This window comes from Parasteatoda tepidariorum, chromosome 4 (assembly GCF_982258835.1).
Source record: "Parasteatoda tepidariorum strain Cologne lab strain chromosome 4, Ptep-v5.0, whole genome shotgun sequence".
In the NCBI taxonomy this organism is placed as follows: domain Eukaryota; kingdom Metazoa; phylum Arthropoda; class Arachnida; order Araneae; family Theridiidae; genus Parasteatoda; species Parasteatoda tepidariorum.
Genome location: NC_141758.1, coordinates 112,374,329 through 112,398,879, shown reverse-complemented (window position 1 = coordinate 112,398,879; position 24,551 = coordinate 112,374,329). Strand labels below are relative to the sequence as shown.

General features: G+C 29.2%; 1 protein-coding gene and 1 pseudogene across 1 annotated transcript; both read left to right on the top strand.

Moving 5' to 3' along the window:
* Window positions 1–1,122: 1,122 nt before the first annotated feature.
* On the top strand, window positions 1,123–10,435 carry LOC107457123 (coatomer subunit gamma-2-like). Its single transcript, XM_087162352.1, has 4 exons — window positions 1,123–1,165; window positions 3,676–3,821; window positions 6,885–7,053; window positions 10,373–10,435. Exons 1-4 carry the CDS (start codon window positions 1,123–1,125, stop codon window positions 10,426–10,428), a joined length of 414 nt encoding a protein of 137 aa, XP_087018478.1. The 3' UTR covers window positions 10,429–10,435.
* A 13,905-nt stretch (window positions 10,436–24,340) lies between these two features.
* LOC147812566 (uncharacterized) overlaps window positions 24,341–24,551 on the top strand; it is a 30,063-nt pseudogene continuing 29,852 nt past the window's right edge.

Genomic DNA, 24,551 nt, shown 5'->3' with positions numbered 1-24,551 from the left:
GTTAAAAGAGTTGAAGCTAATCCTAGTAAAAGTCAAAGAAAACCTTTTCTATTTATCTGTCAGAATAGGCAGATAAATAGAAAAGGTTTTAGGCAGAATAGGCAGATAAATAGAAAGAACAGAATAATATTATTTTTGCTCTACAGTATGAGCATAACTGTAAAATAGCATTCAGTTATTCATATTTGTGCAAATTTATAAAGCTTAACTTTCTTCTGGAAATTTCAAATAAGTCAGTAACTAAAATTTAATGTTAAAAGAGTTGAAGCTAATCCTAGTAAAAGTCAAAGAAAACCTTTTCTATTTATCTGTCAGAATAGGCATAAAACTGAAAGCTAGTCCCTATTTCGATTAGAAGAAAATTCCTCATATCCTGACATCAAACCCTTCTGCATTCTGACAAACCCAGAACCTCATGTCTAGAGAGGTTAAAAATAATTTGACGTATAAGGGCAAGAGGAAAAGAACCTAACGTTGTAATAAAACACCTGATAATGGACAATTTCTTAGAAAGCAGATGAAAGGGATTGTAGTGCACCTTTCGACTTAACAGCTTTATCTCACTTTTCAGCTTAACAGTTCTAGCTCACTCTTTGTTTTGATGGTCCTGCAGTGGACTGATCGTAAAGACACGGTTCCCAGTAGAACACCAAAGTCAAGCATCAATGGCTGCGGTCAGTAAGCGGGTGGGTGACAACTTTGATCAGCCTGCTTAGGGACCGAGGGTGAAGGTATTGGTCCTCCTTTATATTTTTTATTTTTATTTTTAAAAAAATAAACTATTATCAATACTAAGTAAAAATACAGTGAAGTTTTATCATTACAAAAAAAATTAAAAGTTTGTTTTCCTCCTCATAATAATTATTAAAAATAAAAACCAAACTTCCCATGTTTTGTTGCAATTAAATAATTAAACATGCTAGTCGTCATCTTGAAAAAAGCTGTTGGATATGCATTTTAATTAGGTATATTTGATCAGTTACGATAGTTTTTATCATTTAAAAAAATTGTCACTGTAGGAAAAACTTTGTTTAGTGTTTGATATTATCAAATCTTTTTGTGTATTTTATTTTATTTTTAATATTATTAGTGTGTTATTTCATTAAAAAAAATAGCATCATTATGTTTTATTTTTCAGCACACAAGGATTTTGGACATTTTTATGGTAAATATGATTTATCAGTCTTAATATTTTTGTGTATAAGCGATTTTTTAGATAATGTGACATTCGGCAAACCATAATTTATGGAATAGTATTTTAATTTTTAATAAATTAATCTGCACACTATCGACCAACATAAAATATATTTCGACATACTTTTTACATATATTCAATGAAGTCAATAAATATGTTAATTGAGACATAGAAAAGTGTTACCTCTAAGTATTTTCTTTTTTATTATTTCTTAAGATAATTTCTTTCAAAATAAAATTTGGCAATGTTAAAATATTCAGCAATTAACCCTTCAGATTATAAGCATAAATATATCCTTTTTGATTTATAAATATTAAGATAGTACATATAAAAAATTTTTACAATCTATGCAATACTGATACAGTACTGAAAAAATTGCACATTATATAACCGTTTGAAATATTTTTTATCCTAAAAGGATTTATTTTATTTTATTTAATTTATTTATAATTTGCATGATTATTTATCATATTAAGTATACAAATATTTCATGAAATTTCAAACTCTTTCTTTTATTAAGAATGATCATAATTTAATTTTTTCTCTTCTATGATTGGTCCATTATATCTTTTAAGGGACAAAAGTGACCTAAAAGTGAAAATTAACTTTAACAACAACTAAATTTAAGTCATTTTACCATTTTAGTACAATTAATTTTTAAGATACATTATTAACATAATATTGAAATAAGGGAGGGTTTTTATTTGCATAAGTTTAATCAATTGTTTCGAAATTAACTATTTTTAAATATCTGGCTTGGACCTGTCATCTTAGTGTAACTATTTTGCATAAAACTAGACACTTCTTATTTGCAGCTTTGAAAGTTAAAAAAATCTCTTGTCAGATCTACTAATAAAATTTTATTAATGTTTATACTTTTTAATTTTTAAATAAGTTCTGAGTAACAGAGAATAAGGACTAAATTATTTAGTAGACTCCAATACTTCATAAGTTCTATATTTTATTGCTCATTTAGTTCATTTTCAACTCGTAATTTAGAGTCCATTTATTTTCAGTGTGATAAAATTTAAATAATTTATTATTATGAATGTTTTTATCACTCTATTTTTGACATGGTGTCGAAAAATGTTTATTAAGGGTGGTCATATGGAACATTCTGTGTGTAATTCTTAACGTTTCAAATTTTCTTGCTTTTGCTCACGATAACTCCTGCACCACCATCTAAATAATAAAATGAATTTTAATAATTAAATTTTTAAGAACTTCATTTTTCCAACATTCAATATCTGTCGTATAAGAAGTTTCATTTCTAAAGTGTTCTTAAAATATTTATATTTCCATTTAATGTTATAAATTAGAACATGAAAATCATTTTAAGAATTTGAAATATATTTTTGAGTTCAAGAAATACTTTCACTTGGTTACCATCACTTACAAAATTTGAAATTTACTCACCACCACCTATTGCGGCCTCTACACCACCTAAAAATAAATATTTCAAGATAAATTAAATCGAATAACAACAGTAATTTATGTAAACCAGGGATACAATAAAATTGCGCAAACATTTTCTTTAAACCACGCAGAATTTCATACAATAACAACAAAAATTGATCGAGAAATAGAGCGTTCGCCTTCAATGAGGTGAACCGGGGTTCGATCCCGGCAATGGCTGGTCGATACGAATTCCGCATCCGGCTTGCACCGACCACAGTGCTAATGTGAAATATTCTCCATGGTAGACGGATCATGGGTTAGAGTCCCCTTGCCGTCAGGCTATCCGTGGGAGGTTCTCGTGGTCTTCTTCTCCATGTAACGCAAGTGCGGGTTAGTTCCATCAAAAAGTCCCCCACGAAGGCAAATTTCTCTCAATACTTGATCCAGGAGTTCCCTTGTCTTCTGAATTGGGTTCAAAATTACAAAGCTACGGAGTTGAACATTAGTAGTCGTAAACCCAAAAATTGGATCGGCTGTTCAACGATGATTATAAAATAGTTTAAGTAGTTATAAATAATGGTTTAAAATATATTAAATATTAATATTTATATACATATTTTTTACTTCACAAAATGTAAGTGCTTATATTATTTCGAATTTCCCTTTTTGACTTACATGACTATGCATAATGTCTCAAAACTTTTCTCATAGCATAAAAAAATGTAGCTGGTAAAATCTCCGTTATTTTATTTTGCCAATGTTGGCAGATATGATTGTGTTCAAAAGCTTTCGCAGGCTGCACATAAGCAGTCGGCGTGCCGAAGATTGTGCACCCCAATGGAAGAAAAAGCATCCAAATCTATTAACCTTAGCTAATATTTTTCAATTCATTCAAATACTCACAAATAAATATTTTGATTGATAATAAAAAAGGACTTACCTGCCCTTTAAGAAATAAGTGCACATTTATTAAAGTTTAAAACTGATTGTCGCTAAAGCTTTTATTTTATTGTAAAGTTAAGTAAGTTCTCTTTAAAACAAAAGCTGTGACATCTCTGATATTTTTAGTTTGATTTTTTCAGATCAATTGTCGGCAGTTCCAGAGCTCTCTTCATTGAACTTGAGTCCATTCTTTAAATCTTCTCTTCCTATTGAACTCACTGAATCTGAGACTGAGTTTGTTGTTAGATGCATTAAACACACATTCACTAACCACATTGAGTTGCAGGTAAGAAATCTTTTTTGCATTTGAATCAATCATTTTTCCTGGGACCATTCATTGTTTTTCATTGATACAGAATAATACAAAAAAATCCTCATTGTTTTAAACAATTGCAAATATTCATTGTTCGCAATGGTATTAAATCTGTACTTCATCAGTTTCTGCAATACTACAAGTTTTATCAATTGATGCATAAACATCAAATGTGATGTTTGAGGCATTTTCGCGAAATTATTAGTTTTTAACTATTGGTATAATTTTTGACACCATGGCAGAATCGTGGCGGCATTGTCGCAGACCAATACCGAATTCTTGCAAGAAGAGTTTTCCTTTGGGAAGTAAAAATGTTTTAGTTTTCTTTTCTGCAGAAATTTTGAAAGATTTTATTTTTCCTTCAGAATTATATTCAGAAGATGCTTTTCTCATGCATCTGAGTGAGGAAAAAATGCTTATGATTTTTCTATTTTCATTTGCGAACAATGAAAAATAATAAATAATGAAGTAAAAAATTCAGTTTCCTTTTCTGCTGAATTCTATTTTATATGCATTTATTGCTATTGATTTTCAAACAGTTTTTAAAAATCCAATATTTTTAATATGATATTTTTTATTACAACTACTGAATCTCAAAATGGAATGCCGTATTTAGTAACCTCTTCTTAAAAAGTCCGATTTGCGTGATTTCGCTGTTGATTTTTTTTTTTGGTGGTAGTTTTAGCTATGGATATCACAATTTTCTATTTTTTTTTAATGAGATGATATACAAATACAAAAAAAGAAATAATTTGTGTGTTTCCATCTTACAAAATGCGGGAATATTGCCTATGATATTATATTAAAATAATATTACATATTCAATTTGATAAATTATTTTATTTTATCCTAAAAGTTTTTGTTGTAAAGTAAGTTGACGCTTCTGCAATTTAGTAACATGAAATTAGTAGCATTTGTATTTATAATTAGAAACATGCGCACACTTTAAATTAGTAACATATGTATTGGTTATTACTTAAAGTACACAGCAGAAAGATATTAGCACTGGAGAGGTATGTGGCAGAAAACCCTCAAAAAATTCTGCCACAGGGATTTGTGAACGATAGATGTAAAGTTTCAAAAACTGTCTCCGCCGGACCTTTTACTGTAATAAGAATATCATTTGTTATGAGACTGTAGTGTAACTATCACTACATAAACAAAATTCCAATTCACTAGTATATAAGACATGTTAACTCTATTTTATGTTGGGGTATCTTTCCATAAATGAAGGTTGACATTGTTAATAACTCCTCTCCCCACATTGATGACCTTCGGACAAGATGTGAACACGTCTTCATTGACAGAAACTACCACTTTGATCTAAACACGCCTACTTCGATGAATTGTCCACAGTGAACAGTTGACTTGTGACTGTGACATTATCCAGTTTCTAATGCTGTTGCTACTCAGCCTCTATCACGCACAGCATCGGCCTGTATACACTTGACTGCCGCTGGCAGCACAGGAGCGACCACAACCGTGAACTTAATACAGCTCTCACTATCAGCACTTAAAAGTGCAGCAGCGGCTTCACACAAAACAGCAATGAATCAACTATGAATTCTATCATAACTATAATTCTGATGGGGAGTACTGTAGTGTATCTATCACTACCAAAACACAATTCCAATTCACTAGTTTATAAGACATGATAACTAGATTCTACGTTGGGGTACCTTTTCACAGATGAAGGTTGACATTGTCGATAACTACTATCCCCACATTGGTGACCCGAACGTGATCATCAAAACAAGACAATACATCGGAGGAAACGAAAGATGAGGGAAGGTTGAAATGTTGTTCTACTGAAATAAAATAAGTGCCCTTATCTTGAAATTGTGATAAGGGAGGGAGATATGAAGTGTGGATTGGTTGAAATAAACATTTAAAATCAACGATTTAAATATTTTTTGAATTATTTATTTTAGAGAATCATTTATTATAATTATTATTTTGAATTATTTATTAGATAATAACTTTATTTTTTTTTTAAAAATCACCGTTCTTTTTTCTGCCTTTTTATTTTTTATTCACTATATTCAATACGAAATAAAATTAATTTTATTAATTTAAGGTATCATCACGCATAGTAACTTACTATAATTATTCCTAGCATAGAAGTTTACAGTTTTCTTCTTTTTGTAATTCTGATATCAGCTTTAATCTTCTGCATAAAAACTTGTGAGTAACTTTATAAGCTAAAAGTATTTAAAATTCGTTCTGCTTATCGTATGCATTGTTTATTTTAACTCTTCCTTTTAATGATATTTGTTTTCTTGCCTAACAGCTCTAGTTATCAAAATTTTTTTTCAAGAGTATGTTTGTAATGCCCAAATGTAAAAGCCCAAAGAAAGAGGGTGCATCAAAAAACTATGCATTGTGTTCTACATTTCAAAGCAGATCCTCGCAGAAAGTCGCGACTTCTGATGCAATTCGGTCTTTGCCATTCAACATCACGAAGTCAGCTTAGTTTTCTTTTCAATATAAAATCAACATCTTCGTAGCTAGTTGCAAAGATCCTCGTATGTTATATCGCTAAATCACAATCCTCTTATGTCGGCGGCTTAAATCAGCATTCAGATGCTTGCAAGAAACTACAGCAACTATATAACCATGGCGATGTATCCGTTAAATTGATAGTTTGCGATTTATGACCCAGTCCTAATTATCAGACGATCATTGCTTTTCTATTCGCTGATCCACAGAACGTTATTATTTTAAATCTATTGACATATTGTTTTAAATGAGGATCTGTTTTTCCTAAAAAATTCAAAGTTTCCTGATTTTATAGCTTATAAAATCTAGTAGAATCACTACAAAATATGCTTCTCTTTCATTTCAATTATAAAACAAAAAGAAAAAAAATTCAAAATTATTTTTTCCGTTTAGTTTTCTCAGAATTATTCATCCCATAATATTAAAATATTGCATGTTATAATGATCTATTAATGCAATTTTTCTACAAAATATATTTTCCTGCATGTAGTAATAAAATAATTGAAAAACTCTTTAAGAAAAGCACTCTTGTTTCAGTTTGACTGTACGAACACTTTGTTAGATCAAGTGTTGGAGAACGTTTATGTTCAGGTTGACCCCAGTGAAGGTTTTAAAGTGGTCTGTTACTCTCCTTGCTCAAAATTACAGTACAGTGCTCCTGGTGCAGCATATGCCTGCATCAGCTTACCCAATGATACTTTAGTTGGTAAGTTTTATTTAATTCTCAATGTTTTTACTAGATCTGCATGCTATATATAATTTGTCCACGATAAGAACTCCCCCCACCACAAAGTCTGAGGCCATCTGCTGCTATGGAAACAAGAATAGTGCATTTTAGGGAGAGTAGTTTCACTTCACTATAGAGTTAACACAATAGATCAGAGCCATCATCTGTCTTATACAGTGACCTCACAGCCCTACTTAAAATAGTTATACCTCGTTACCATAGTCACCGCCACATGGTCTTGATGAATGACTCGGGGATTTCTTACTTTTGGCAAATTGTATGCAGTGGTGCTAAATATTACAATTTCATAGTCTATTACAGTCTAACGGTTGAGTTGTAAAAACTATGGTTTTTAAGAGTTTACGTAATGTTATTCTTAAACAAACTTAAAAACTTCGGGAAAAAAACTTATTCTTTGAAATAAGTTTTTTTCCCTTAACTACCAAAAACTAATCCTATCAAGTTCTAATTGAATAGTAATTTTTTTCTACTCTTTGAACAATTCTAAAAACAATTTTAAAAAAATAGAAAATTGATTTCATAGAAATAAAAACATAGCTGCCAACTCTACTGGATTTTGTCAGTTTCTCCTGGTCTACTGGTTTATTTAATATTCTAATGGTTTTTGTACATCTTTGAAAAATTTCCTAGAATTGAGCAAGTTTCCTGAAAAAAATCCCTATTTAAATAAAATTTTTGCACAGATTATGGCTTACTTGAAAATTAAATAAGTATAACATAATGAAGTATAATAGGGATGAGGATTCTCTTTTTAAATTAATTAAAAAATTCCTTCAACTGTCTTTGAATTAAATGCCTTTAAATATTCAAAATCATGTATAAACATAATACATAGTATTTAAAGTATGTTTAATGTCAATCATAACTGTAAAATATTGCAGTTCTATTTTGATTACTATAAAAAAATCCCTTAAATTCCTTATGTGTAAAATATTTCGCACATTATGCAGCAATTATCTTGAAGTTTATATTTCGTAAAGTATACCGGGTTTTTTCCTATCAATGTTGACTGATTTGTAAGGAAAAGATTCAAACTTTATTAATATTTTTTTTAAATTTATTTATTAATATTATAATTTATTAATTTAAATTTATTTATAATCTAAAAAACCTTTTGAAATAATAATAATTTCATATGAAATCTAATTGTTTCCCATGCATTTTGCAAAATAGATTGTTTTTATCATGAGGTTAAGTTAGGTCATAAAATTGATCTGCATTTTGTTATACAATACATCATAGTTTTAGTAAAAATTTTAATTTCATGCTGCATGAAATTTCAGGTTTTCGCAAATATAATGAAAGCTTCTAAGTTTATTTTTTCTGACGAATGGGGAGGAAGGTAATAAGCAATGCTTATGAAAGATACTAAATGTTCCTTCATTTTTATAAACTAACGACTTCCTACAATGAGCCAATGTTTTACCCTTGCTTCCGGGCTGATCGTAGGATGTTTTCGTGGTTTCCTACTCCATATAACACAAATGTGGGTTAGTTCCATTAAAAAGTCCTTCCAGAAGGCTAGTTTGCCCCAATGCTTGACCGCATATTGGAGCTGACATTGGCTACGGATTCAATGTTCAAGGCCGGCTAGAAAATAAAATGAGCTGATGTTTAATGGTAAAATATTGTGTTTTATGTGTCAAAATTTATCTATAACCTATTTTGTTATTTTGCCAATTATCGCGGGCTAACGTTTAAAGGTAAAATACAAATTTGTAGTATTTGGGTCATAAATGGTATCGGTAGGGAAGGTATTTTATAACAGTCGTAGAACAGCAGACCCGATTTTGGATTTGCGATTACCAACGTTCAACTACGTAGCCTTTTAGTTTTGAACCTCAACTAGAACACACGCGACAATAAAGTATTGGAAGAAATTTGCCTTTATGGAGGACTTTTTTTAATAGAACTAACACGCATTTGCATTACACTGAGAGGAAAACCATGAAAACCTTCCACGGTTAATCTGACGGCAAGGGTACTCTAACCGATGATCCTTCTGCCACAGAGGATATTTTTTGCCAGCACTAGGGTCGATGCATGCTGGGTGCGGATTTCGAATCGACCAGTCATCACAGGAACTCGCACCATTTTCACCTCATTGAAAGGCAAGCGCTCTATACCCTAAACCATCATGGCATTTCAACTATATCTTACATATTGCCTTTAAATATACCTATTATGCAATTTCTTTTTAATTTTTTCCTTTAATAGTAACATATTAAAACACGATATGAATAACTGGAGCTGTGAGTAATAATTAAGTATAAAACTATACTTTGTAAGAGTAAAAAGTTGGTAATGTGTAAAAGCTAACATGAGAAAAAAAATACTTAATAGATCAGATCTTTGTAATTCATTTATTACGTTCCTTGCCAGCCACTTATCAAAACAAAAAATTTCAACTCTCTTTAAAAATAAAAAAAAGAATTTAAGTTCTTTTTTTCAAAGTGTTTACTAGTTTTGATATAAAGTTTTTCATACAGTACAGTGTTATATTAACTAATTAACACGCATAAACATTACTCATTAATTTCGTGGATTATTGTTCCGAACTATAAGGCTATAAATTTTTAACTAAAAGAGCACAAGAGGTTGTTTTTCAAAAAACGATGTGTTCAAATTCAGAAATTGAACTTAATCGGTTTTCGAAAAAAAAAAGACCATATTCCAGAATATTTAAAAAAATTGAAGTATCTAGGACTTTCTAGTTCTTTAAATTCCTTTTAGGCCATATTAGGAAAATAAACAAATTTTAGCTTGAATTTTAAATAATGTAAATAAAAATTGCAATTTCTTTTCAAAATAACGTGGTTCAAGGAAATAGTTAGCTATATTAGATAATAATTAGGAGGCCGCAATCTAATCTTTTCTATCTGATGTTAAAGTCATAAACTTAGCAGCTAAGGTAAAATGCATTAATTTTAAACTTTTTTATATAATTTATTCCTTGAAATGTTTGACACCTTCATTTATCAGATATAAGTAGTAAGGATAAAATTAGTACAGAATCAATTAAAAAATTATCAAGGAGAATAACATTTTATAAAAAAAAATTCAGTAGTTATAATTTTGCTTAGCGGGCTAATTTTGGTAGACAGAAGAATGGGAAGTATGAATTCATTAAACAAAGTTGTTCAGTTTTTTATTTAAGTAAATAAAACTGAAATGTATTATTCACATATACATTAATAGTGTTGGAAATTAAACAGTATTATTTTCAATTGTTCCTTTTAAAATGCTTATAACTCACTCCTTTGTTTGGATTTTGCAGGAGATGTCTATATGAAGAGGAAGATTTATGGAAAAGTCTTTTGTGTTGCATCATAGTTTTGGTAAGAATTTTAATTATGTGCTTCAGAAATGTTTGGGCTATTTAAATATAACGATTTGAGATTTATTTTTTCTGACAATGGGGGGAGAAGGTGCCTCGACTTTTTGTTGGGATGAGAATTATTACAATGGGCTAACGCTTGGAATTCTGATTTGTGACTCCTGAGTAATAATTTGCATTTTAGTTGTAACTTCTTTTGTATTAATGGGAGAATTAACACAAATATTTTCTGTGTTAATTCTGTGGATAGCTAAATATTTTCTGACACAAAATGTAACGTTTGTAGACTAATTTCTAATTTGTAGTTTTCAGCATGTGCTAAAGAGAGTTTGAATAAACTCCGTGAACTTGAGACACAAAGAAAAATTCTGAACAGTCTTCGTCTATAACCATGAATGCGCAAAATTTGAAAGATAAAAAATTCAGACTATAAATTTTATGAAGTTAAATTGAAATTACGATTCCTACAGTACACTATCATTAGGATGAATCACTACACTTTCTAAGTCAAAAGCAAGCTAAAAATTGTTTGTACATTACTCTTTCTTGGTTGGCTTGCTAACGAATTTATTTATTTTGTGATATATCTATTGTGTGGATTTGAGGAGAACTCCTCCAGACTAAAAGTCTGCGTCGATGGTAAGCATATTCTTTGGCTATAGTACCCACCATGATACGAGGCTGATGTCTGGAGGAGTTCTCCTGAAAGCCGTACTCTATTTCGCACTTGTTGTTTATAGGGTAAAATTTGCTATAACTTGTTTTGGCCATGACTTTAATGGTTTAGTGATCTAAATTAAATGTTTCTACCGTTGATGACGTTCGAGACAAAGGAAACTAAAGGACTGACAAAAGTTAGTTTGCCTTTTCTTTTATTTAACAAAGGTAGAGCTGTAATTTTTTTTTAGGCTAACAAATTCAACCAGTGGGCTAGCGCTTGGGGGTGAAATTTAAACTTAAAATTAGTTAAAGTTCGGTTTCGTTAAAATTTTTTAACAGCAGAATTAACAAAAGTTTATTTCACTGACATAGTTTCAACGTTTTCAGGGTGGCCACTCACCTGGAAAACCTGGAATTATCAGGGAATTATTTTTATACTGGAAAAGTCAGTGAAATTTGGATTAAAACCTAGAAAAATCGGGGAATTTTAAGGAAACGTTAGCATTTTTTTCTTAATTTGAATTTCTTTGCCATATGTTATATCCACTTTATTTAGACTGAAATTTATCGTCAAACAGTTGAAATAACATCAACTTAGTAATACTTTGCTTGCATTAAAATTCTTTCCATTATTACCCTGCTAAACTAGAATGCCATATGAAACTCTCCCATGGTGCTAAATAATTGGCGAAACCTTTGGAGATTATAGGACTAAGCAGTTTAGGAATTGTAATAGAGGTGGAAGATGGATTTAGTATATTTGCGCTCCCTAGGCGGAATTTATTTACTGTTCCTGTTTGTTCCAATGCTTTGGGGGTATTTTTTTTTTCTTTTAACAAAATGTTTTAGTGTTTTTTTAACTTTCCAAAAAATAATTGGTTATAATTTAATAATAGATTTTATCTTGCACTCTTTTTCTGAAAGCTTTTTTCTTCTCTTCCAATGATTTATTTTTTCTCGGCAAAGCCAACCAATCACTATTTTCTTGAATCGTTAATAGCAAAATTGTTACAATTGTTGCATTGATGCTAATTTTCTGAATTTCATTTTAACCTTTTATAGCATATTTTATTGAAAAGAAAAATATTCTTCTATGAACCAACTAGATGTTAACATTAAATGCTTCTGTTGGTAAATATTTGATTTTTTGTTCACAATTCGAATTGTGTATTAATCAGAAGGTCGAAAGTTCGTAAATTTTGCCTACATTCCAGAGATATTTCCGAAACTGTTTCTCCTTTTACCTAAAAAGCTGACAAAAACCAAGGATTGTAGAAAAAACGTGTTAAATGATGTATAAACTTATAAATGTTTTTATTTATTTATATATGGGTTTATTAGAAAGAAGGAAAACAAAACCTTCTATTTTTGTTCTGTACTGTACAGGTTTCAAGTGGGGCATCCAGTTGACCAAAATTTTAAACTTTATATTAAGTGAGTAAGTTATCATTTCCAAGGCAAAAAATTTAAGATTTAGAAATAATGACTTATACCTTAATATCAGTTTTCATTAAGTTACAGACTATTAAATGAAGGGCAACATAATTTGAAATTTTTAACTGTGGTAAGTGAATCTCTAACAAAGTACAGTTTTTTTTTTAAAAAAATTTACACTAATAGTGGAAAATGGAATAAATAACAATTAAAGTGAAGTGTAACAAAACAGGTTATTAACAGGCACAAATGTGTAGATATATTTCACACTTTGATTTACAAAAAACAATACTCATGCAGTTATGATATTTTGCGTGCGATATCGAGATACTCCATCTCTAATCGTCACTTTAGCTATTTATGTATTATGTTAGCAAATATGTTTATGAAAACAAGTTATTTGTTCGCATAAAATTGGTTAAAAAACATTGTAAGTTTTCCACATGGCGAAATACAAAATTTCAGCGAAATCGATTAATCCTGAGAAATTAAATTTTAAAAAAGTCGTACTTATAAAATTCAATTTCTCAAGAACTAATCAACCAATTTCGCTCAAATTTTGTATTTTCCATGTGGAATTAGATACTTTAAAATGATACAAAAGGAAAATATGCCTTACGATTCAAAAGTTTTCAGACTATTATTGTCCCGTAGTGGACTGATCGTTAAAACACGGTTTCCAGCAGATCACCGAAGTCAAGCATCACTGGCTGCTGTCAGTGCGCGGGTGTGCGACCACTTGGATCAGTCTGCGTAGGGACCGAGGGTGTGCAGTATTGGTCCTCGTTAAACTGTTCTACCATAAAGTGCTCGACTTCGCGTGCAGGTCGCCGGGCTACCGAAGCGGGGGTGCCATCCCCTCTGCAGAGGATCAAACCTCAAGGGATGTTTCCCAGACCGTCGCCAATAGCCTATTGTGTAGCACTAGTGCGACGTAAATGATCAACAACATCAGACTATTATTAAATAATAAATATTTACTAAAAGTTATTTTTTACATGGAATTATCTTTAGATAAAAGAATTTTATAATAGTGTGCAAAAATTTTTCAATTCCCTTAACATTTGGGGATCCAAACTTTGGATAGCTCACCCGACCCAACTATTGGGACCATATTTCCCAGATTACAGCTACCTCCTATATTACGGGGGTTAGAAAATCAAATCTGTTGAACTGGAAAATATGTTTTTGTGTCTCATTGCGTAACTTAAAATAAAATATCGTGCACTAATTAATTTGCATATTTGAAGTCACACCCTCGAATTATTAAGATGGAGCCCTAGAACGTGAAGATCCGATCATTAAATCAAAAGTTATTCTAGGTGGTACGTTTTTGGTTCACTGCACGTAAATGTTACCAATTTACGGCATCTCACCTAGAAAATATGACTGGGGAGGGGAAAGCTATTCATGTTGTCTCCTCTTGTACCCCATGTCCACAGTAGCCTCCTTTTCCTCTAAATATAATGCTAATCATAAAATACCAATTTTATAAACCTGTTGAATCCGGTTACTATACCGTTAGGAAGGTCTTTTCAAGACAAAATCATTATAATAATTAAAATTATTTTTTAGTTTCAAATCTAAAAGTTTTTGATCGCGTTATGGAAACTGAAGGGCACATATATCCACTATCGGCACATATATCCACATTTTAAGAAGTCCTAATTGAAAAAATATACAGAAATTTTTTCTCTATTATATACATCGATTAACAAAAAACAAAGTTGTTTTTTTTCTCCAATATGGACAGGTCCTTAGAAAATATAGCTTCATTTTGAAAAGAATTCGTTCTTGAATATTTGGTCTATGTATTCATGACGCCATGTAATCATATCGCTGGTTCAAAACTAAAACGACACTTCTGCACTCACTTCTCATTCAAATAAAATGAGAAGATAGTGCAGAAGTGTCGTTTTAGTTTTGAACCTACGATATGTGGCAAAATTATGACAAAGAGTAATAGTTTCTTTTTTTTTTTTTATGAAAAAAAATGAGAAAAAGCCAAAGCGTATTTGCTAATTAAAAAAAAAATTCTTCTTAATGGTTTGTCATGGCAATAAATTTTAACTGCTACGGATTTCTAAGCTAATGTTCATAGCTTTTTTATTAAATTAAATGCGTTTTTTTATTAAATTAAATATGATTTTTTTAATATAAAATAAAGATTGCATTAAATTTTTTAATGGAAACAAAGTTGTTAAAAACCCTAAAAATTCGAAGTTCCAATTTAAGAAATTTAAAGGTCTTAATAATTTCAAAAATATAAAATAAGAACAAAATCCATGCACACAATAAACAGTAAAATTATCAATTAAAGTACTATACAAATAAAATTTTATATACGAACATAAAAAAAGCAATTTTTATGTTACCATTCTTATAAAAGAATTCTAACAGTATATAAATATAAAATTTAAATGCATTAAATGAGTTAATGCAAACATTTACTTACCTCCTTACAAATAAATTTACATTTGGTTTTCTTGTTTTCCAAGGAAAAAATTTATTAAGAATGGGAATTATTGATATCACGATTTATGTTTGAAAAAATTAAGTTGCAAATAATTTTAAAAACTCTTAATTAAAGTTAAATTTTAATTTCAAAATTTAAACAAAACAAAAGGTAACAGAAAATTTATATCTGAATTAAAAATGGTTAATTTAAATGACGCAATTAAATGAGTTAAAAACTGGAATTTAACTGCAACGTTTTACGTTTGTCCCAGAAAAAATCTCTTGACAAAATGACCTAAGTAAATGTTAACAAGAGTCATCCCCTTGGATTCCTTAAAAGCTTACATCTGTTTTCCTAGAACATCTAGATAATTGCTAGTTTAAGACAACTTGAGGGACATATAGATGGTACTGTAAATATAGGACATTTTATAAGAGCACAAAAGAGCCCAGGGTCATAAAAATCACTAAGGAAATTTAAAGAAGGAAAAGTCATTTTCCCATGGTGTAAAAGGGCTATCTTTTGAGGAGTCAGATAACTGTGGGTCAACTCTGTGGATGGTAAGAAGGTTTTAGCACCTTCATATCACCCACAGTCATAAGATGCTTTCAAATATATCTATTAGTCTCAGTGTAGAATGCATTTTCCAGGATGCAAAGCAGTGGTGCTTATTTTAGTTTTCTAAACACTTGTTATGTTTTTTTATGATGTGCTCCTCTTCTCTTTTCGTGTTTTTGTTTTAAATTTTTTTAATAAATTAAAAGTTGTAATATGCAGAAAAAAATTGAAACGAAAACGAAGCATTTTTCTTGGAGGTGGGGGGATTTCTATTTTAATTTGAAAAATAGCTATTAAACTGGGAAAAAAAGTAGTTTCTTTTTCTGAAATTCTCAATTCTGCTTTACTTTATTGTAGCGAATGTCAAATTTTCAGAAGGGGAGGCTAAAGTTTTCGATTTGGAAAATAGTTTTAAAGTCGAAAATAAGAGTTAAATATAAATTTTACTCGACTTTATTCTTGCGAATGTCTGAAATTCAGAAGGGGTGAAGTATATTCTTCACCCCCTCACTTTAAGAAGAAAACAAAATTTTCTTTTTGAAAAATAGCTTCAAGGTTTTTTTTTTTTTTTTTTTTTTTTTTAAACAATTTTACTGGACTTTATTTTTTCAAATGTCAACATTTCTGAAAATACAGAAAAATTTTAGCCCTCCTTACTTTATATCAGAAGAAATTAAAGTTTTCTATCCCCTTACTATAATTTAAGAGGAAAATGAAGTTTTCTGTTTGGAAAATATCGTCGAAGTTATGAAACAAAATTTTTTTTTCTTCTAAAATTTTCAACTTTACTTGATTTTATTCTATTAATGTCTAAATTTCAGAAGATGAGAAGCAAATTTTTCGCCCCCTCACTTTTATTTGGAAAATAGATTCAAAGATGAAATTTTTTTTTTTTTAGTTACCAATTTTTATTATTTTTGAGCACTTTGAAATTTCAGAAGGGGCGGAACACTATGTTCGCCCCCTCATTGCTATTTCGGAAGAAAATAGAGTAAAAATTGGAAATAAAATACTTTTTCTACTTTTACTTTACTTTTCCAAACGTCAAAAAAGATATTAATCGCCCATAACAGAATAACTTGATGTATATCTCTTCAAAGCTGAAAAAGAATAGCTTTTCTTTCCCTCTAAAATTACCTATTTTACTAGACTTCGCCTTGGCGAATAACTAAATATCAGAAGAGGCAAGGCACGTAAATGTTATAGGAATATAAAGTTTTCTATTTCAAAAATAGCTTCAAAATTGAAAAAAAAATTTTAAATTACTGATTTTACTTGATTTTATTTTTGTGAGTGTCTAAATTTTGGGAGAGGCGAAACTCATCGTTTGCCCCATCATCTAAATTTTAGAGGGGCCCTCTGCCACTGGGTCTGACGCAATCAACTACATGCAGCTGAGGCCTTTCCCCTTCTCTGTAAAGCGTGTTAGTTCTTTTAAGAAAGGGAAATAATTTGTGAAAAGGTGTTTTACCGTTTTTTACCCTTCCCTTTATGTTATAGTAGGTACGCAATTACAAAAAAGAAAATTTTCATCAACTCTATCTTAACACAATTTCTTTCCTACATATATATAATTAGAGTGCTTTATTTTGAAGGGAAAAAAAACATGATGTGGTCTCTTCATATGGGGCCCCCTTGACCGTCGGGGCCCCGGGGCGGTGCCCCGGCTGCCCCGGCGTAGTTACGGCCCTGAGTTCGGACTTTGCATTTCAGACCGCAACGCCACATACTAATGACTGTAAACTATTTTTTCATTTTCTCAGATTTATGTTTTATATTAAAACAATTTTACTTTAATCGATTTTTTACGCACATTATTTATTATAACAGATTTTTTAGATCAAATATGGAAATGAAGGTTTCTTCAGTCAAATTATCAGTTTTCAGTTTTTTGAATGCAATTTTCAGTACATCAATAACATTGCCACTGCACATGAAAACGTAAAAGAAAAGTTATGTATACAATGGTTGATCCAGATTTAATTTTTTGAGGCCGAGTTTTGCGGGGGGAAATGTATTTTTGTGAAAAATGGAGATATTTTTTGTAGAAATTTCTTAATGAGAAACATTCGGTTTTAGCAGTCAGTATTTTTTATTTCGATTTTTTTGTAAATATACATGAGCTTTTCGAATTTTTTTTATTTTTCTGTGCTGCTTACCTTTTTAGATGATGTTATTACGATCTGTGAATTTCGAATTCAAATTATTACTTTCAAATTATTACGTTTACAAATAATTATTATTACATATTATTACGTTTGGTAAATTATTACTTTCTATAACTTTTTAAAACCGTTATATGGTTGCTGATGTTTTGATTTCATTAAAATTCGTTATTATTTCTCACACTTTTTTTTCTACCAACACATTTGAATGAGTAAGGCTGAGAAAAAGAGTCTTGTCATTAAATTTGATCGGTTAATAGCCAATACACATGGATTCCTTAACTTTCCTAATGCACTCAAGATACTCCCCTTTTTGATTGCTTGTTGGACGGTCCTGTGGGGTTTATAACCAGGCTCTTCGGGCCATTTTTCTAAATTCATCAATTTAAATTTACTTCAAGTACCAAATATTTCTTGATAACCTACATAAAATTTCCTGAATAGGATTTTCATCTAGAACCAGACCATAGAAATTGGTAGTTTACTGCATTTTGATTTGTTTTACTATTACCAGGGGTCTGTCCAGGGTATATTTACTACCACTAGCGGTAACTTCCCAAATTCAACTTTAGGAAAACAGTAGTTTCACAAAATACTTTTAATAAAACAAGTTCTCGTGCGAATCCCGTTCTCGTTGCAATCTAGGGAAAAGATGGAGCTTTTTTGCCAGATGTCTTTTAGGAAAAGGTGGCACGTGTTTGGTCAGGTACTGCAATATTATAAACCTAACCGGCCGCTGACGCCATTTCAAAGCAAGCTTCTTTTCTCTTTTTTTAGCTGAGTTTTTTAAAATTAAACAACGAGGGTCTCCCTTTGTAAACTTTGCAGAAAGTCAAAATTCAAAATTATTGTAAACATTCGAACATTATCTTAAACACTATTGTGAATTTATTCTAACAGTTCTAATTTATCCTAAAATTTTTTTTTCTCCGTTAAATTTTTTTTTGTATGACCTAGTCGAAAATGTCTCATAATGAAAAAGACTTTTAGTGATAGTAGCGTTAAATGCATGTTTTTATTAAATTCAAGTTGAAATTCAAGTATGGACAATGATTTTTATGGAATTTTGAAATTGGATGCAGTTTTAAGCCCACAATATTACAATAGCAAAATTATATTTTTTAAATGGGGAAAAATATACTGAAATTTAGTCATAAAGGATTTTTATTTGAAGGGAAAATTTTTGAAAATATTTTCGCATTTTACAATATTTTTGTGTTGAGCTTTTATTATAATTTTTAAGTTTCACAAATTATGTCTAAATTTTCACAAAATGGGTACCTCATTAAAAAACCAGACAGACCCCTGATTACACTTTATATGTCACCTTGTTTGAATTTAAAGGATCTACCAGATCATGACATGTATTAAATCTGTAATTTTTGCAAGATAACAATGAAATATTATATAAAGGAATTTAGTTGTCAGAATTTTTTTTTTTTAACTTTCTTAAACTGTCCTACTTTTTGATGTATGGTTCGAATTTTTACCTTTTCTGCCTGTGTGGACTCAGTCAATAGCTTGTGTAAAGTTTCAATTGTAAGTAAATAAGAAAATAAACAGGATGCGTAGAGTTTTTAAAAATTGCTTATTTTTAATAAACGCTTCTTAAAAGCTGTCAAAAGTGCTTAATTTTCTATGTTTCAAAATGAGATTTTTGTTTCTTCGCTGCGTTGATTGTCGTCCTAAATTACCAAAAAGGCACGATTTTCACGATTTTCTTTGCACTATTTATCAGAAACTAGTTATTTTATCATGATTATGTAAAATCTCTGAAAATGTTTTTGCATTTTGTTGATTTTTATGTTTACAAAGTAAGAACTTTAAACAATAGAAGGAAACACTTTATTACTGTACATATTCTATAATTTTTCAATAATTATAATTTTTTAAAATCATTTCATATAGCATAGGTGTTTCAGGTATCCAATTTTCAATTTTCAAAAAACTACGGATTTTTAAATTTTATTGCAATTAATTTTATAACTTTCATGTTTGTGTGGCAATTGCACTAAATTGTCGCATTTGGTTATAATCGTCCACACGGAATGTTTCAAAATGTTTTAGAAAAAGTAACCTTTGAAACATATCCAACACATCAAAGAGGAAGATGAAAAAAATCATCAATATTTACCTCATTTTTATTTTACTGTCCTCACTCAAAGTTTTTAACATTATGAAATCACCCTTCCCCTAGCCTTTGTTTGGATATGTCTCTGATTCTGGTATATATATCTGAGTTATTGTAAGTCCTCGTATAGTCAATCTTTCACTCCCACTCTTTTTTCTCTTGAGATAGTAAACATTTTTTGAGGGGAAAGTATAGAATGTATATAAGCAGTTTGTAAATAATAATTTTTCATTATAATGATAGCCGAATTTCTGACAGAAAATTGTCAATATCTGAACATAGGCAGTATGATTTTGCTAAAGAAAATTTCTTGAATTTTTCTTAGTTTGTTTTTGACTCATATCATGGTTTGATACTAACATTATTTGTTTCGAATGTTTTTTCAAAATCCAGTGTCATACTCATTTTAAGGTTTAGAAAAATTATCAAATTATTTCTGTATTTTTAAAAGTAATTCTCTAATAAAAAATGCCCAAGAGAAACATACCTTAAATGTTCTTAAAATGAAATAAGAAAAAAAATAAATCCTTTGTAATGAAATAAAAATATTAATCTGAGACATGGTTTATATTCTGAAATTTCATATAACATACAATTGTATTTAAACAGTTGAAAAAATGAGATGCAATTTGCATTCAAATTTGAAATTAATATGAAGATCTAAAATAGCAAAAGACTAAAGAAAGGAAAATTATTTTGATACATGTGCACCGTCAAACATAGTTCATAAATAAACTTCCACAAACTATGTAAAATTATTTTCTCTAGCAACTGTGTTCATAATATTTTCATAAACTTTAAAGCCTGCTACAATTGCCAAAGAATTGGAGTTTTTTTTCTTCTTCTGAATTTCCTTTTTATTGAGATGTTTCTCAAATTTTCTATTAATTTCCTTTTTTATTTTGAAATTTCTTTGTTAAAAAGCATGCATTTTAATTTTTTTTAAAATTTTTTTATTAATTTATTTCTTATAGGCTAACATTAGATTACTAAAAATTGCATTTTATAAATTAATTAGAAGAATATTAAACGCCACAAATATTGACACAGTATTTAAATTAATTTTATTTTAAGTATTTCAAAAATTGCTCATTTCTTGAAAAAAAAAGGGAAAATAAAGGCATTTAACATTCATTTTAAAAACGAAAAAAAGTTTGGTTTTCTATAATAACAATAATGTATTATAAAGTTATTAATTTAAATTAAATCTTTTGGGAACAAAAAAAAAGTTAAAGAATATTCATATCACATTATGTATAAGAAGAAAGCTTATTATAGCTTTGCATGGATTTGAATTGGCATAAGTGCAACAATACATTAATAGTTATTATGCATAATCTTGAAAGTTATCTGTTTATATAAATTTATTACAAATAACATTTAAACTGGTTGCTTTTACAATTACGTAACAAAGTATTTCTTTTCCTCTATTATTAGAGGGTCTTCTTGATTTTAAGTGCCATTTTAGTGTGTGTGATGCGTCTCTTTGTTTTTAGCAACATTGTGAAAATGTCTATTAAAAAAATCTAAAAAAAAATTTCTATAAGAAGAGCATATGTAATAAATAATTTGTACATGTTTTACATATAAATGTGCATGCTTTAAATGAATGATGTTTGATGTTAAATGCATTTGTTGAATTCCATGCCAACTGAAACCAGTAGTGAATTTTTAAAATTTACGCACTATCCTTGTATTTGGTATCATTTTAAAGGAAATTTGTAGTAATTTATGAATTCAGAAGTTTTTTTTTGAAGTTATGCATGATTATAGTAAAATTTATCATAAATAGAGAGCATTCATAATCTTAATTTATTCTACCAAAATAAACTGTCTATTTTAAAGAAGAATAAGTTATTAAAAATATTACTATTTTACATGTAGTTTGATTTATATTGTAAAATATATTCTTCCTGAGTCTAATTATGCAGTGATTTCAAAAAGGTTTTTTTCCTTTTTTTTAAGTCAAAAATTATCTCAAATATATACTGTCTGCTCTGTTACAATTATTCTTTAAAGTTTACTTTATTCATGACACAAAAAACTTAAAACAACTTAATATTTGTTTTTTACAGTAAAGTCTATTAGTAAAATCCTGTTATGTTATATTTGTGAAGAAAATTTTTTTTAACATTTTAAAGTTTCCTATATAATAGAAGGGATGTAACAGAGTGGACGAAACTAAATGTCCCCTCAGTTACACAAAATTTATTGGTTGACTATTAAAAAGGAACTCTAGAAATGTAAACAAGTGCTAATGCATCCTGATTAAACTAGTTTAAACTAGTTCCTCCACTATTAGAACACAATTTTTAGACAAAGCTGTGCCATTTTTATTTGATAGTGAGTTTAGTTTATAGTTAAAAGTTTTTTAAGTCAGTAGTCAAAATGAGAGAAAACAGCAACAGAAAGAATGAGGGAATATAGAATAGAATGTTAAAAAAGGACCGATATTGTCAGAAGAAAGATTAAGAATATAAAACAAAAATTTATGATAACAGAAGTATTTTGAAAAAAAAAACCTTACCAGAGAAATAGTTAAATTGAAAAAAAATAAGACAAAGGGAAAATAAAAAGGCACTAATACAAGCAGTGGAAATTCAGGAAGGATATTCTATTTATAATATTCCTTAAACATTGGGGAAAACTATTAAAAAAGCCAATCGTGCATTACCTGCATCTCCAAAAAAAAAAAAAAAAAAAAAAAAATTTTTTTTACTGTTCGCATATTTTGGAACCTTTTAAAAAAAAACAAAGGAAATAGCCTATAGTAACAGAGTATCTGATGAAACGAAACAAAAAAAAACTTTTAATAAATTTCTACTCATCTGGTAGGCTTTCTAACCAGATTTATGGTAGAGCTGAGTGCATGACTGTCAAATAAAATGGATATAAAGTCCACAAAGCCAAATGTTTACCTTGATGGAACCATATCAAGTTTCAAAGCAGATGCATCCAAACTTAAAAATTGGCAAATTTAAGTTTGCTGTGCTACGACCTATCTATATTTAATGAGTAGGCAAAACACCATATAATGAGTGCATGTAACGAAAATATGAATTCACTATTAAAATCATCGTTGTTTGCCTAATAATTACATAGAACTACTAAACATAGTTACTTGCTACAATCGTTCAATTGACTTTGTTTTATTACCGGCGTTGAACAGCCGATCCAAATTTGAGTTTACGGCTTCCAATGTTCAACTCTGTAGCCTTGTAATCTTGAACCCAATCCAAAAGACAAGGGAACTCCTCTATCAGTACCCCCCAAAGGTATTGATTTGTTTTGGAACTTGGAGGACTTTGTGATCTTATATATTTAACATGCACCAGTCACCATTTAAAACACTGGGATTCTTTTGATGTTGCAATAGATAGTTTTGCAAGTGCAAAAAGTTCAAGGAGAAACTAGGGTAGTTAATTTTGTTGCCCAAATAATTGAACAAAGAAAGAAATAAACAATGCACTGTTTTTAACATGGTCTGGTAAAGTAAAAGCTTTAAAATATAACTACAAAGATGTAGCACGGGTTTCAATATAGCAGTGCTGTCAACTCCAACTTTAAATAACCGAAGAGTCACTTTTAACAGTGATATTCCCCTTTTACTTTTTGTCAAATTTGTTACATATAATGTCCTCTATGTAACGATGCATTATTTGGACTTAAAAAAATGTGTTTGAAATTTTAAAAGTCAATTAATAATTTATTTTAACTTGAAATGTGATAATTTTTAAAAAAAATCCTGATAATGTTTAGGGTGGTCTAAATCACAGAATTTAGCATAAATAACAGTGCATGCCAAAAATGTGGGATATTATTTGTCCCCTCTGTTACAAGTACTTTTAATTAACTTGCAATTTAATTATGAGGATCTCTTATTATTTATGCCAATTAATTAAACATTGCACCCTAAAATATCATATTCTAGTAGAATTTTTGTTTTCAAATATATTTAATATATTTTTTAGAACAAAATACTTGTGTGATTTCCCCTCTGTTACGCTTGGAATTCAACATTTTATTAATTTGTAAAAATATGATAATTTTGTTAAATTTAAAATTACAATATGTTTTGTATTAATTTTCCATTTCTTAAAGTGCTTGATAAGGAAATTTTTATGTTTGAAAATAAAATATAAAAAGAGTTTTTTTAAAATTTTATTTTTAAGGTTTAAATAACTATAAGAATTAAAATGTATTTTTATTGAAGTTAATGGGGAACATATCTTTCATAGAAGTATAAAAAACTTTGTAAAACTATTTTTTTTAATATCCGTATAAATGTCATCAATGTTTAATATTAAAAATGAGTAGTGAAAAAAATTGCTTATGCATATTTTTTTTCTCGTAAAGTAATTTTTTATGTAACCAAGAGGCTCCCCTATCCCCATGTTTGTCAATTTATTTAAGTTAATTTTCAAAAAGATCACAAAAAGAAAAATATATAGCTATTATAATTTTATGCAATCACACTTTATTAAATTTTTAATCCTAACAAAATGAAAGATTGTCTGGATTTGAAAGTAATCAATTATACTTGAAAAAAGGAAACTTTGGAAAAATATGTTACAATAAAATGAAATATTTTTATTTGATTGCAATATGTAATGTTTATCTTAAATTACAGTTTAAATTTGAAACATTTTTTTTTAATTAAAGCTTTTATTAAGAATTTAACGAACAAATAATTAATTCTTAATTTCTTTAACT